This window comes from Octodon degus, unplaced genomic scaffold (genome assembly GCF_000260255.1).
Source record: "Octodon degus isolate 3935 unplaced genomic scaffold, OctDeg1.0 scaffold00018, whole genome shotgun sequence".
In the NCBI taxonomy this organism is placed as follows: Eukaryota; Metazoa; Chordata; class Mammalia; order Rodentia; family Octodontidae; genus Octodon; species Octodon degus.
This window is the reverse complement of record NW_004524594.1, coordinates 16,852,428-16,867,463: the sequence shown is the minus strand read 5'-3', so window position 1 is coordinate 16,867,463 and position 15,036 is coordinate 16,852,428. Positions and strand designations below refer to the sequence as shown.

At 51.1% G+C, this 15,036-nt stretch overlaps 2 protein-coding genes across 4 annotated transcripts in view; one reads left to right on the top strand and one right to left on the bottom strand.

Moving 5' to 3' along the window:
- Nucleotides 1-15,036, bottom strand: part of Kcnq1 (potassium voltage-gated channel subfamily Q member 1) — a 339,994-nt gene that overhangs the window by 314,628 nt on the left and 10,330 nt on the right. The window lies entirely within an intron of this gene.
- Nucleotides 10,567-10,833, top strand: LOC105741636 (dynein light chain 1, cytoplasmic-like). Its single transcript, XM_012513762.1, has one exon. The coding sequence runs from the start codon at nucleotides 10,567-10,569 to the stop codon at nucleotides 10,831-10,833; it is 267 nt and encodes an 88-aa protein (XP_012369216.1).

Genomic DNA, 15,036 nt, shown 5'->3' with positions numbered 1-15,036 from the left:
AGTCAAGAGTGAGGGCCAAGCAGCAGGCGGCTGAAGGTTTAGGCACAGTGGAGGCTGGCTCTGCACCTCCTGGGTCCCCTCCTCCCTAGTAGACACCAGTGTGCCATGGGCTCAGCCCATGCCTCGGGATGACATCAGGAGATAAACTCAAACCCAGTCACTGTCACCACAGTCCCTTCAGAGGCACCCTGCTCCCCACCTCAGGGGAGCCCATGCAGGGCTCCTGCACCTCCAGTTCACCTCTTATCACTCTTTGAAGGGTCACATGACATCTAGCTTCCTCTGGGAGACACTCTCCTGGCCTTCTGCACCACCCCCTCCATGTCCCCCCCAACCCCATGTCCCCAAACCTGCACAGAATAGTTCCTGGGCCATAATCAGGGCTGGTCCTCAGAAGGAAAGTACCAGTTACACTGCGCTGGGAGTGAGAGATGAATAACCACATGGGGAGGACAGAGGCCAGGCCCCTCCTGTGACTCACATATGGTAGCCTAGCAGGGACCTACAGATCCCCTGGGCCTTGTAGCCACAGAACCAGCCTCACAGGCTCTGGAGAGGTGGAAAGCACGCAACAGGCTGGGGATGGAGATGCAGAGGACCATAGCATCCAGGCTAGAAGAATCCAGGCCTTCACAGGGGGTCAAGCCAAAGCAGGATGGACTAAGGCAGGGGTGACTCCACAGAGGGCCTCCCAGGCACAGGCTGGCCCCACAGTGAGTGTAGGCAGACTGACAAGACCAGGCCAGCTAAGACGGACCCAAGATCACAAACAAGAGACTCTGAACTCCAGCATGAGAGGGGCAGCACCTAGGCACAGGGCTAGGGGGATGGAGGGCAGTAGGGCACCCATGCACACAGTGGCCAAGGCTTCATGTCTAGATCCCACCCACGACTATGCTTGGCTAAGGCTCAGAGCCACTCATGGCCTTTTCAACTGGCCCGTGACAATGAGCATCACCTGAGCTGGTCCCAAAGTTCTGGCCAGTGTACCACTGATCTTGAGATGTTGGGACCACAAGCACAAGGCAGCAGCACTAGAAAGACCTGTCCCCTTCCCCATCTCTGTTATCAAAAGCTCTCAGGAGTGTTCACTAAGCCCACAAGAGGGCCCAGAGCAGAAGCCCACATAGTCTCATGAGCAGCCACAGGACAGCACAGAGCCCCACAGACAAGGGCAGCCAACAGAACTGACAGGGCCTAGGCCCATCCTTCAGTCAGACCATTGCCTTCTGCCATGGCAGCACCTACTGCATCCAGCAGCAATGTCCACAGGGACCCCAGTGCTGGCCCAAAACACCTTCCTTGCCCTTTAAGACTTCCTAACAATGGCTCTATAAGCCAGGGTTCTACAGAGCCACTTTGTGCCTCTCCAATGCCCAGCAATATCTGGGGGCATTTTTCATTCACAATTGGGAAGGGTACTGCTGGCTTCCTGGGGGTCAAGGCCAGGGCTTCCACTCAGCCTCCTATCACACACAAGACAGGCCTCCACCACCGAGCAATGCAACCCAAGTGTCATCTGTGGAGAAGGCTACTCTAGACTAAGTGAGCACGGATCCTGTTTCCACATAACGTGGCTGAGGGCTACAAAGTCTAAGTGAGCACCAGACAGAGCCCAAGCCTATCGCTGGGGGACAGGGTGGCTGACTCCCTCCAACCTCCTGGCAGGAGGCCCTGGACCACCCTGGCCAGCACTCTTGCAGCTATTGCCCAACAAGCTCCCCAGAGGCCTCCAACTGGCTGGGGGCTATGCTAGCAGAGGCCTGTGATGGCACCCTGGCTCCCACCCAGTCCAATCCAGGACAGCAGGAAGCCCGTAGTGGCCATAGCTGGTGGCCCTGGCCAGCCCCTCACCCCACTGAGAACAAAGCCCACAGCCCTGAGTCCTGAGCCCCTGTCCCTCCTCCTGAAAATTAGGGGACAAACCTGGCCTGGGAAAGGAGCTCTGGCACCTTGCAGGGGCATCTCAGCCAGGGAGCCCCTGCCTCTCTGGTGGGATCTCCTTCGCACTAGGCGTCAGTTTCCCTGACTGTAAAGGGGGCACCACTGGGGTACAGCCTGACTGAATCTCCAACAGCAACCATTGTTGCCGAGCTCATGGGGCAGCATCCTGGGAGGAGGCCTCAGGTAGGCTCCCAAGTCACTTGCTTGAGCCATGCGGTGGCAGGTTCTGGCCAAGTGCCCTTCTGTGCCCAGCCCCCATGTACACACACGCCCCAGGAGACCCACTGAGCTCCAGGGGAGGGACAGGCTCAGGTTACAAGCCCTGCAGGCGCTCCCAGAACCATCTAAATCCAGAATGACCTGGTAAAGCCTGACTCTGCCAACCAGCTGACAGCCCACAGATGATTTCAGCTCCCAGGAGGCCACTGCAGCCCCACTCCAGAGGGGAGTGGCCACTGACATGATGGTGCCCACCAGCTCAGGGGACATCAGGCTGAGTGAGACTGCTCTATCGAACATAGTGTCTCTACTCATAGATATGCCTGAGATCATACAGAGCCTTAGGCCACCCTTCTAAGAGTACCTTCTGAGAACATACTGTACCTAATCCTTCCCTGGGTCCAAACAGCAGGCCCACCTCCCATAGCATTCCACCCAGGACTGGCCCTAACCTGCCACCCCCGGTTATCCACACAAGTCCAACCTGACACCCTCAGGCCCGGTAGGGGGGCCCTGCTCTGGCCAGGGGCAGGACAAGCTGTACGACTGTATGAATAGGGCCATGGAGTAGGTAGGGGTTACACAGAACAACACAGGGGCACTGGCAGTCTCCCAACAGGGCATAGTTCTGGCTTTGCCATGCAATGCCGGGGTCTCTTAAGGCTTCAACCCCACATGGACGAGCTGCAGGGACAACAGGTTGGGCATGTCTCAGCCCTGGTGGGGCTCATGGATCGCTCAGTTGGCTTGTCTACTCAGCTATAGCTATAGGGAGGGCACTGGGGCCTCCCACTGGGACAAAAGATGAGGTCTCAGCCTGTTCGCTCCAACAAGCGGTCACAGCAGCAGCTGCAAGTCGGCACTGGGTCCAGGACGTGCTTCCTTCCTTCCTAGAGCGTGGGGCCCCTGAAGGAGCAGCAGCCCACGCCACATGGGACTTCCGCCAGTCCTGTGTGCCAAAGAGGGAGAGCCAAGAGATGCCCTCCAGGAACCTGCTTCTTTAATCTCTGATTTCAATCCTTTGGGCAGGACCCCTCCTCCTTCACCTGGACTGTCTGTTCCAGAGGCTCCACCCAGAAGTCACCAAGTTGAACTTGGGCTCCTACAGCCCTTGACATGGACTGAGTAGTCCTGGCTGAGAGCGAGCTGAGATCTTTCAAGCAACAGCCCTGGCTATTTCACATACTTCCATCCCGCAGCCCTCCCCAAGGGCAAGCCACAGGGCCCAGGGACCAATACAGAAACAGCACCCAGGGGCTAGGAGCCCATGGGACCCCTCTTTCAGCCACCAGGCACATGCTCCAGCCCTGCCACATGCCAGCCTCAAATCACACTCAAACAACCTCAGAGTTCTCAGCCTGAGATGCCAGCAAACACTCCAAGGGGCTCAGAAACCTCTTAGAGGCTTATTGTTGCTTATTTTCAATAGATGCTTTTTTTTATTATTTATAACCAAACAATACCAAGGACTCTGAACCAATGAACGCGACGAACCCTTGGTGTCCATTTTCTGGACCTTCCCAGGCCAGGTGTCTGCATATCTTGGTCTCAAGGGGACCACCCCCTACCACGCACAGCTGTTGCTATCTACACTGTGAACCACCTTCCCATGACAACCAAATCTAGCCCACCTCTAATCATCCCAAAGGGCACCCTATGTGTCCTGATCCCACCATACCCAGGTCCCATGTGCCTCTTCCCTGGCCACATCGAGTTCCCACAGTGTTGCCTTACATAGGACCCAACATCTGGGGCCCTTGGTTAATATGTGCAAACCCAAGTCCCAACAGCAAGCCCGTGGGATCAGGAGGCCCCTAGAGCTGCCCTCACACTGGAAAACCCTCCTCCTGGTGCCCAGCTACAGCAGGGAAGGCTGTCCCATGTGGAGGGTGTGCAGCACCTACAGGGCCCCCCTGGTTGTTGGCCTGTGGCCAGGGGCTGAACCCCTCCCAGGAACTTTCTGGGTGTGAACTTGGATCCGCATCTTGGCCCAGGCACCTGTGGACCTCTCGGAGCCAGTGTATATGTCCAACTGAGCACCATGCCCAATGCACACAACAGCTACCCCCACCCCCAACAGTCCACCTCCAGGAAGAGGTTGCAAGGCCCGAGGACGCTGCTCGGGCGGCGTGACTTTGAGGTGGCAGGCAGCCGGCCAGAGAGGCCCTGATAAGAGCTGGGAGGCGAGGCCTGCCCCACGCTCTGAGGCCAGCAGAGCTGCAGAGCCCCCCAGCCCCACCCACGCCCCTGTGCCAAGGACAGCCAGAACATTCCAACAGTTGCCCAGAAGGTACCTCACCTCTGAAGGGCCGCATCAGGGACCTTGAGTGTCCCCAGCTTGGGAACAGTAGGGGCAAATTTTCCTCAGCAGAAAGCCACCCGCATCTCGCAGGCTGGCAGGGACTTTTCAAAGGCCCTTTGTGTCCCTGTCTCCTGTTTAACTTCCCAGCCAAGTGAGGTGGGGGTTACGTGCTCCAGGACACAGGAAGGTCAACAGGTCACCCAAGGCCACACTACAGGGCAGATACGAGCCAGGAGCAGAACACTATGACAAGGCTCCCCATTCTTCTACTAAAAACAAAGCAGGGCTCCTAGAATCCCCCAGTTCCTGGTCCTGGCAGCAGGGACAATTCCAAAACGTTCCCACTGCCTTTGGCCTTCCTGTGGCCAGTTAGTCCACAGCTCATGAGACTCAAACCAGGTGTGACCCTCACCCACCAGTACCCTTTATAGTTGCTTGGCACACTGGGAAGAAACAAGAATACCAGGCAAGGCTCCACTACAAGGATACAACTTCTGACCTTATATTTCTTCCACCTCTAGGCCTGCCAGCCTAGGGAGAATCCCCTTTCTGCCCCTCAAAAGTGCCAGTCTGTTCTTCCTCCAGCACCTCTGGGTGCACTGTTCTCACCACTCCACCCCACCCTAGGCAAGCCTCCCACACAGCTGGATTCCTCGGTGAGGTCGCCTGGAGAGCACCCACCCACCGAGACATGAACAGGGAGACAGCAGGGCCCAGGAAACCCACTGGTTATTCCTATGCGGAGGTCTCACAGGGACATGGTAGGGTTGTAACAGCTGCCACCCAGATCACAGCAAGGGGGTGCTGACTCTGTTCATGGCCCCCAGGTGCCAGGAAGACACTGCGTTGCAGAAAATAGGGGTCTTCACCAGATGCTCCCAGGCAGGGCCAAGGCCCAGGTCAGAGGTGAGTCAGAGATGACAGCACCAGACGCTGACATGATGCCTGTGGCATCCACACCCACACGGGAGCCCAGCTTGTCCACTTTGAAGGGACACAATGGTGAGCCAACCAGTCTAGAACACACTGCTCCAGAACCCACTGTTACTGGTCCAGAATCCAAGTCACCACAATATCCCAGTCAGGATCCCATAGCTCCCCTAAAGATGTTTCCATAGATTCCCCTCAGCCTGAGGAGTGCCTTTGAGTCATTTGTGAATTCCCAGAAAATACAACGAAGCCAGGTCTCTTCTCTGGCTGGGACGATGCAGCCACCCTTCAAGTCTGAGCCTTTGACTTAGTTGACCCAGCAAACAGGAAAAATCAGCTATAGAGTGATCAGTGGTGCACCTGTCACCCAACCACCCTGGGCAAGGCTGGCCAAGGCCATTCCCACTGGAGATCCTCTCTAGAATATTCCTTTCAGGATAGAAACAGTGTCTGGCAATGTGCCCAGTGGATAATGGAACAGCTTACATCTATCCATCTCCCTGCTCACTCACCCATTCATCCATCCATCTCTCTATCCATTCACATGCCCATTTCCCCACCCACTCCTCACCTATTTATCTACCCTTCTACCCACCCACCAAGCTACCTATGCATCTCCCCATCTGTCCCCCACCCCTCCCACCCAGTCCTCCCTCACTCCCTCCACACACCCATCCCCTTTCCAGGTGCCTATTCTAGGACTCTGTACACACCCTGAGCATGTGTGCTCACCCCAGACCCCTCAACATCCCTGAGTGGAGGTCTGGTGCCAGAATACAGCCCCTCAGAGGCAAGGCCTGTCCTGCTCCTGGGTACAGCCAGAAAGCCCAGGGCCTGCAGCAGCACCTTTGAAGGCTGAGGAAACCCAAGTGGCAGGATTCTTTCCTTAGAGCCCCCTATTCACCCCCAGTTACCTGGGTAAGTAGGCACTATGTTTTGTCAGAAAGACATGGGCAAGCAGCCCAGCTCCCGATATCCTTAGGGCACCATGAACCATGTCTGCTGCTTAGGGAATCAGTCCACTCTGTGATCCCAGAGTCCTGCTCCTCACTCACCCACCAACTGGGGGGATCTGAGCCCTTTTGTTTCTTAGAACCTCAGGACCTTCTCTGTGTGTGGGCCTTGTAAGGGTAAAACCGGGCACAATGGGGGAGGGGCGTCCTGTATACTCAGGAGTCACAGCCCTCTTGGGCAAAGAGGGACTCAGCTAGGACCGGTGCATGGGGTGGGGCTCATGAGCTCAAAGGGAAAACAGTCATCCTTTAGGCCAGGTATCAAATTCATTTTGTCTGAAGGACTGCAAAACCCGCTGTGTGGCTAACCCCAAACTATGCGCTTCCTCCGGCCTCCAGGTTCCCACGGGTGAGGAACAAATCCTCACAGATTCTTGCTAAACCAGTCCTCTGATCATACTTTGGATTTCAGCCTCCTCAGCTGCACTCAGGGAAGGAAAGCAGGTTGTGAAGAGAAATGGACCCCCTCACTGTGATTTTGTTGGCCCCAAATCAACCACTGCTTTTTTTCTTTTTTGTTTTTCTTTTCTTTTTTTTTTTTGTGGAACCAGGGATCGAACTCAGGCCCTTGCGCTTGCCAGGGAAGTGCTTATTCCACTGAGCCATCTCCCCGGCCCCCTAATAAGGACTTTTTTTTTTTTTCTTTTGCTCCTTGAATGCCTTCAGGGCACTTTTGGATGGCTGGAGTGTTGTGGGGATCGAACTACAGCAACCTGAGGCTGCCAGCATTGTGGAAGCAGCCACTTAAAGAACAGAGCTAGTTCCAGGCCCCCTCAACCACTGCTGGGGCAAAGAGCAAGAACCTGCCCTTCCCAGCCCCTCTTGCCCCTGTAGTGGGAACTCTGAAGGCTGGAAGGGCAAGGTGGCCTCAGTGGAGGAGCCCCCAACCCTCGTGGACTTAACAGAGTCCAGCATGTACAGAAGAGGACATGGATGAGGCCATGATAGCCTACACTAGAAGCAAGACACACAGCACAGGAGGGAACACACCGCTGAAGAGCAAATAACTTAGACCACGGCTTTTGCAGTTTGTTAATTAGGGCCTACGAAAGGTTATTTGTTACACTCGGTGGTTATAACACATGTTCTTAGACTCTTTCAATCTCTCTTTCCTCCTTTCTTCTCTCTCCTATTTTTATTTCTTGGTCACTTATAAAAGAACCCAGACCTTCTGGTCCTGAAGAGTGTCCCACAATTGGGCTTTGGCAATTGGCATTCCCACAGGCCACAAAACATGCTCCTCAAGCCTCAGTATGTCGGCATTGCGTTTAGGTCTACTGGCTCCACCATTCATTCCAGGAAAAGAAGGAATTATGGGCTAGATCAGTGCCTTTTTCTTTTTGTTTTTTGGGTTTTTTTTTTTTTTTTTTTTTTGGTTTGTTTGTTTTAGGGAAGGGTCTACAGGGTGTTCAGGGTCTCACTACTAGATCGGACTCATAGTGATCCACCTGTTTATAGCCTCCCAAGAGCTGGGATTACAGGTGCGCACCACCATGCCTAGTCTCCATTGCTATCTCAGTGCGCCTGGGGTCAGGGCTGGCACATCAGGCCCAGGGATTGAACCCCCAGCCCCAGTGCCTGCTTGCAGGGCTTTAATCTGCTGAGCTATTTGGCCGGCCCAATCAGGGCCTTTCTAGCCTCAGGCCCCCCAGGAGTCTGACAGTCTCAAACTGTGATGCTCGAATCCACAACCTCACTAAGACCCTGACAGTGTTAGCCTCAGGGTCACTTCCTCGGGCATCAGCAAGGCTCATGGAAATCCTGAAACAAAGACACAACCTTCCCTTCCCTTGGGTTTCTCTGGTTACGGGCACACAGGAAACGCGGCACAGATGTGTGTGGGGTTCTCTCTGTTTATTCACCTGGGCTCAAGATCATGAGCTGTCTCCCTGTTAATCTCGAAAGGCGAAAGGCGAGAGACAGCCTTGCCCTTTAGTCTCGGGATGAACAAGATTCAGTTCACAATGTGTTTTGATGCACGTTTTGGCCAGGAGGCTCTCCTTCCTTGCTACACCCGGAGCAGGAGTAGGAGCAGGAGCTTAGCAGGTTGTCCCAGCTCCTTGTGACCTATGGCTCCACTGAGCAATGACCACTCCCTGCCTCTGCTGGGCTTCCCCTGTGCATCTACTGTGAATCTGGGCTCAGCCATTTCTCCTATGGAGCAAAAGGACATTTTAGGCCACAGGCTGGGGCCTGGGTGCCCCTACCTACTGTATGGTCCTTGTTGCTACACTTTTCCAGTCAACAGAAATGTTTTTGGAAACATTTACATGTAAGCACTTAAAATATAACAATCAGGCCAGGGATGTGGCGCAGCAGCACGGAGCCTGCCTGACAAGCACGAGGTCCTGAGGTGGACTGCACACGCACACGCACGCGCACGCACACACACACACACACTCTAGTCATGCATGCATACTGAGACTTATTCAGATGAGCACTTAGAAGGGTTCAGCTTCACCAAATCCAACTTGCAGCCCTTTTCACAGCCCCACCATTACCTCAGTCCCAAGGACACCAATAACACTTGTTCACCTTTACCCACAGTCCCCACTCAGTCCTCATAGAATGATACAACAAATAATGGCACAGCTGCCACACGGTCACTGAAAGCAATCTTTGACAAACCCCTAGGGCTGTGTCACCTGAACTAACTCCTTTCTGCACGATTATTCTGCTAAGTCAATACACATTTTTAGGCTCATTCACTTCTGTTTGAACTTGCAGAACTTTTTCTAGTGAAGCGTTACGCAGGGCTTTGGAATTTAAAGATTAGGGTCTGCTTTTTTATTTAAAGCAATGCAAGCTTTTCATGTAGTTCCAAAGTTGCATTTATAAAATATTATTACAGTTTAAATCTGAAATGCCCCCCCCACAAAGTCTCAATCATTCAAAGGTGGGGATTTGGGGGAAGGTGATTAGGTCTTAGGGTGCTCTCCTCAGCACTGGATTAACCCCTGATGAGTGCTCAATGTGCCGTGGAGAGGGGGAGCCGGGGTGCTGGGAGTGTGACATGGAAGGGTGAGTTCTTGTTCTCAGCCCTTCCCGTCCCTGCTTCCTGGCTGCCATGGGTTGAGCCGCTCTCCCCTACCAGGGCCCTTCTACCACAACGTTTCCACCCTCAAAGCCAGCCAGCCACGGACCGAGGCCTCTGAAACTGTGAGCCAAATGAGCCTGTCCTCCTTTAAATTATAGGTATTGGTGTTGTTTTTGTTTTTGTTATTTTAGTACAGGGTCTACAGGGTCTCACTATGTAGATCGGACTCACAGTGATTCGCTTGTGTTCAGCCTCCTAAGCCCTGGGATTACAGGCACGCACCACATGCCCAGTCTCAATCTCAGTCTCAGCATGCCCTGGGGGCAGGGACGGCAAGGTATATTTAGAGAAATTAAGATTTCATACATCCTCTCCATGCTCTTTGAGGGTTTTTTTTTTTTAAAGAAAAAAATAAGATGGTATAAAATTTCAAAACAAGATTGTAGGAGAGTAACAATAATTAGTACCTTTCTCATTGTTACGGTCAAAGTAGTCGCTCACATTACAAGATAGGGGCACGGAAAATCAATCAAACAATAATATAGGCATGATTATAGGCATAAACCTATATAGGCATAAACCTTTCTTTTCAATGAACTAATAGTAATTAGTAGTATGACTATTTCATCATATATATTTTTTTTTCCTTCCTTCTTTCTCCTTTCCCTCTAGAATAAGAAGCTGAAGGAACAAATAAGACCCAAAATATACATTAGATATTGTGAAATATCTGCTCAAAAGGGAAGAAAGAGTGGAATAGAGGAGAGGGTTTTGTTAAGCTTTGGATTCTCCTTCCATTGCTTAAATTTTGGGATGGATGTCTTTGTATCCTCTCTCTTAATAGATGAAAGCACCCAGTAGACTTTTATTCACTATGCTTTTTTTTTTTTTTTTTTTGTGGAACCGGATATTGAACTCAGGCCCTTGCGCTTGCCAGGCAAGTGCTTATTCTACTGAGCCATCTCCCCAGCCCCCTCACTATGCTTTTTTCCACTTAAAAATTCTCCTGGGGAGATGTGCCACAGCCTCGGTAGCTGAAGTATCTCTGCTCCTGCCTGAGTGGTGCCTCCACCTCCCCTAGGAGACCGTCACAGTCAGCCAGCTCCTGCTCCACAGCAACTATGTGCGAGCGAAAGGCGGTGATCAAAAATACGGACATGTCAGAAGAGGTGCAACAGGATTCAGTGGAGTGCGCCACTCAGGCGCTGGAGAAATATAACATAGAAAAAGCCATTGTGGCCCACATCAAGGAGGAGTTGGACAGGGACAACCCCACCTGGCACTGCACTGTGGGGAGGAACTTTGGTAGTTATGTGACGCATGAAACCAAACACTTCATCTACTTCTACCAGGGCCAGGTGGCCATTCTTCTGTTCACATCTGATTGAAGGCATGGACTGTGCCACACTCAGTGATCCATCCAAAACCAAGGACTGCAGCCTAAATTCCAAACACAGAGACTGAAAATCTTCAGCCTTGCTAAGGGAACGCCTCGATCTTCTCCGTGTGTACGGGGCATTCTCTGTACTAGTTTGTTGTGGTTATAAAACATTTAGCAAAACAGCCTACATTTGTATTTATTTTCTGTTCCATACTTCTGTGCCTCATGTATTTTTCTTTTAAAAAAATACATCTGTTGGCAATGAAAAAAAAAATTATCCTGGGACCAGCCAAATAGTTCAGCAGATTAAAGCGCCTGCAAGCAGGCACAGTAGCCGAGAGTTCAATCCCTGGGTCTGCCATGCTGGCCCCACCCCCGGGCCACACTGAGATGGCAATTGAGACTGGGCATGGTAGCGCACTCCTGTAATCCCAGCTCTTGGGAGGCTGTAAACAGGAGCATCACTACAAGTCTGATCTAATAGTAAGACCCTCAATACCCTGTGAACCCTTTCCTAGAATACAAAAGGAAAAAAAAAATCCTCCTGGTAAGCACCCACATCAACAGCACAGAGATTAGGAATTCTTGGTGCAGCTGCATAATATTCCCCACACACAGGTGACTCAACTGCTCCCCTATCATGAGCCTTGAGGTCTTCCAAGTCTTCCCAATTACAGGTTTCCTGAACCACCTCCTGCGAATGCATTTCCTGTATTTGGCAGTACTATCAACACACAGGTTGTGGGAGGTGAGCTGCTGGGTCAGAGGCAAACACATCTGGAATTCTGCTGGGCATCACCGAGTCACCCCTCTCCACAGTCTACCATGGTGCACACCTAACAGAGTTGGCATTGCTGCAGCTGGAGCACCACAGTGAAATTCCCATCCCTACTTCACTCACTAGGAGTGAAGCTGGTGGCTTCTCACATGTGGAAGGGCCATCCTGGTTGTCAATATTCCTTTGAGCAGTGCATGTGCATCTCTTACTCATCTCCCCTGGGTTTATTCTTTGCAGTTTCCAGAAGCTCTTTTGCATTATATATTGACCCTCAGAGACACCTGGCATGCTCCACCATCTGTTGCGTCTGGCACACAAACACTAGTGGCTTCCTCTGTAGCGAAACCTATATGCCCATCCCTCTGTGCATGTGGTCCTTGTATCACAAGAAAGCTCTAACCACATATCAGGTTCAAGACTTCCGTGTGCTTCTGGTACTCGAGGGTCTTTATGACCCACTTGGAATTTTATCTCCACATGCCATGTGACCATGTGTCCCCAGCTCATGATTTCCAACACAGCCATCCAACCAGCTGGTTGTGGTTGGATGAGGTCTGTCTTTACCCACCAGTTGGATACGCTGCATAGATGCTTTTAACTTTAAAAATTTTAAAGATTCTGTTCCACTGATTATCTGTCTGTCCATAGGCCAACACAATGTTATTTTAATTGCCAAAGCTTTGTGTTTTGTCATATCTTGATGCATCACAACCAAGAGCACATGCATAACTTTACAAAAGAGTAGCTGGAGAAACAGAACACAATGGCAAACCTACACCCCATTGAGACCAGGTGCCTGAAGAGCATGACTTGTGGGGTTGTGCAGACACAGGCAGAAGTGCCCTGAGCCCCGTCTGTCAGGTAGGAGCACTTCTGAGAGGGAACTTCTGGCGAGAGAGGCCTGTCTCTCTCAGTGGGAGCTCCAGAGCTGTGGAGATTGTGACCAGGAGGACGAGAAGGAAGTGGTCTCCATAAGAAGAAGTGGTCCAGGGCCTGAGGGCAGTGGGGGTGTCCGGGTCTCTGTCCAACAGGTCTACCTCTGGTTCCTACTTCCTCAGTCTCTCCAGGTCTTTGCACAGAGCCAGTTCTGTGGTGAGAGCTCATGAGAGCTGTTCTGAGCAGTCTTTCCAGCCAAGAGCACAGTGTAGGCAAGGAACAGAGAAGGATGCCCATCCTTGGGAGATACAGAGGAAAAGCCCAGAGTCCTGCTCCCCAGTGAGCCTATAACGTGTGGCTGGGGGAGTCCAGGAGTATGCCAAGTGCCCAGACAAAAGATCAAGACAAGCATTTAGTAGCTGGCAAGGGGTGGCCATCAGAGTTGTATTCTGGGGGCTGCAGATAGAGGGACAGGCAGGAGTGATATGCCTATGGTACATACTAGATAGGATGCCACCTTGCTTGAGACCACAGCATCTGGCTGGGCTTCCAGGCAAAAAGTGGGAATTCTTCAGGTATAGCATGAGCAAAGGGCTGGATGTCTGAGTTTCCTATGCAAGGTGACCCAGCATTTTCAAGTGTGAGCTGATGAACAGAAGACAAATAGGGACAAGACCTCAGAACCCAGAAGTGGGCAAGGGTGTTCTCTGAGGTCAGTGAGTCAGCCCTACCTCCTCTGGTAAAAAAGTAGGAAGCTCCTGCAGAACATACTTTCCAGCCCCAGGACGCAGATAGAAAGCCCACTATAAGCAAGTTATTCCCAGGAGGTGCAACAAAACCACGTGTCCCTTCTTTGGACGTTGACAGGTGCCCCTCCCCCCCCACACACCTAGGCCTCTGGTCCAGCCCAGCTCTGGTGTAGTCCTCAGACACTGATAAGAACTTCCCTTGCTACCAGGCACACACACCTAGGCCCACCAGTGCAGTCCTGCCCCCAGATGGCCCTTGAAACCAACAGGCAGCTCATAACATAGTCAGACGTACCACACCTGGAGTGGCCAGTGGACACACTGGGCCTAGAAGACCCTACATCCCAGTTCAGAGTGAAAACCCACAACTGCATAGGCTGGGCCACTGGGGCACCTGCCCACATCATCAATGCTGCCCAAGCTTCCATCTGGAGCCAAAGCCAACACAGTATATCCAAGTCACATTCAGGACACACCACTAGCAGACTGTCTTTCTACGCGAGTCACCCTATAGAACAGTACAGGTGGCTGGCCCACCACATCCATAAGCATTAGCGTACAGACACAGGAAACATAAACTGCAAGGTAACACGATGTGTCTAGCGGAACTTAAAACTCTCCCGCAGGAGACCCTATAGAAAAGGAAACTGATGCACTTCCTGAAAAGGAACTCAAAATAATGTTTAAAAAAACAAAGCAAACGACTTAATGAAAAGCAAGAGAATGAGGCAGATAGTTCAACACAATAGGAAGGCAATTCATGATCGGAAAAAGAAATTCAATAGAGATGGAGATTATTAAAACCAAACAAGAGTTTTGGAGGGGAAAAGCTCAATAAATTAAATTTTACAATACAATCGAGAGCCTCAAACGCAGACTAGATCAGTCAGAAGGAAGAACTTCTAGGCATGAAGGTAAGTCTCACACACACATACACAAGAAAAGAAAATAAAGAGCCTTCAAGATCTATGGAACACTGTTAAGTGAATAAACAAACAGTTGTATAATGGGGATTTTACTAAGAGAGTAGGAAACAGGCATGGAAGTTCAAGAAAATATTTGAAACAACAATTACTGAAATGTTCCCAAACCCTGGAAAAAGAGAGAGACATACAGGTCCACAAAGATCAAAAGACCCCTAGTAGATGGAAGCAAAAAAAATCTCCAAGACATATAATCAAACTGTCACAAGTACAAGACAAAGAGTGAATTCAAAAAACAGCGAGAGAGAAGGGTCAGGTTTCAGGGAATCTTCAATGAACTAGCAGCAGAATTCTCAGGAGAAACCCTAGAGGCTAGGAAATAACAGGATGATAGACTGAAAGTCCCTGAAGGAGAAGAAAAAAAAACAAACCTACCAACCAAGGATACTCAGCAAAACTGTCCTTCAGAAAAGGAGAAATAAAACCTGGACAAGCAAAAACTAAAAGAATTTTTCCCCTGTGGTTCTAGACATTGAATCCAGATTTTGTACTGAATTACATCCTGTTTTATTTATTTTTTAAATTTTGAGACAGAGTCTAAGTCATTAAGTCACCAGGTGAGTCCTGAGATTACACGTATTTGCCATCATGCCTGGCTTAAGGATAGCGTGTGTGTGTGTGTGTGTGTGTGTGTGTGTGTGTTGCTAAGGATTAAACACAGAGCCTTCACATTGGGCTATATCCTCGGCCCTTTAATATTTTATTTTGAGAAAGAGTCTTGCTAAATCATTAAATTGGGCTGGGGAGATAGCTCAGAGGAATAAATGCTTGCCTGGCAAGCTCAAGGTCTTGAGTTCAATCTCTGGTACCATAAATAAATAAAT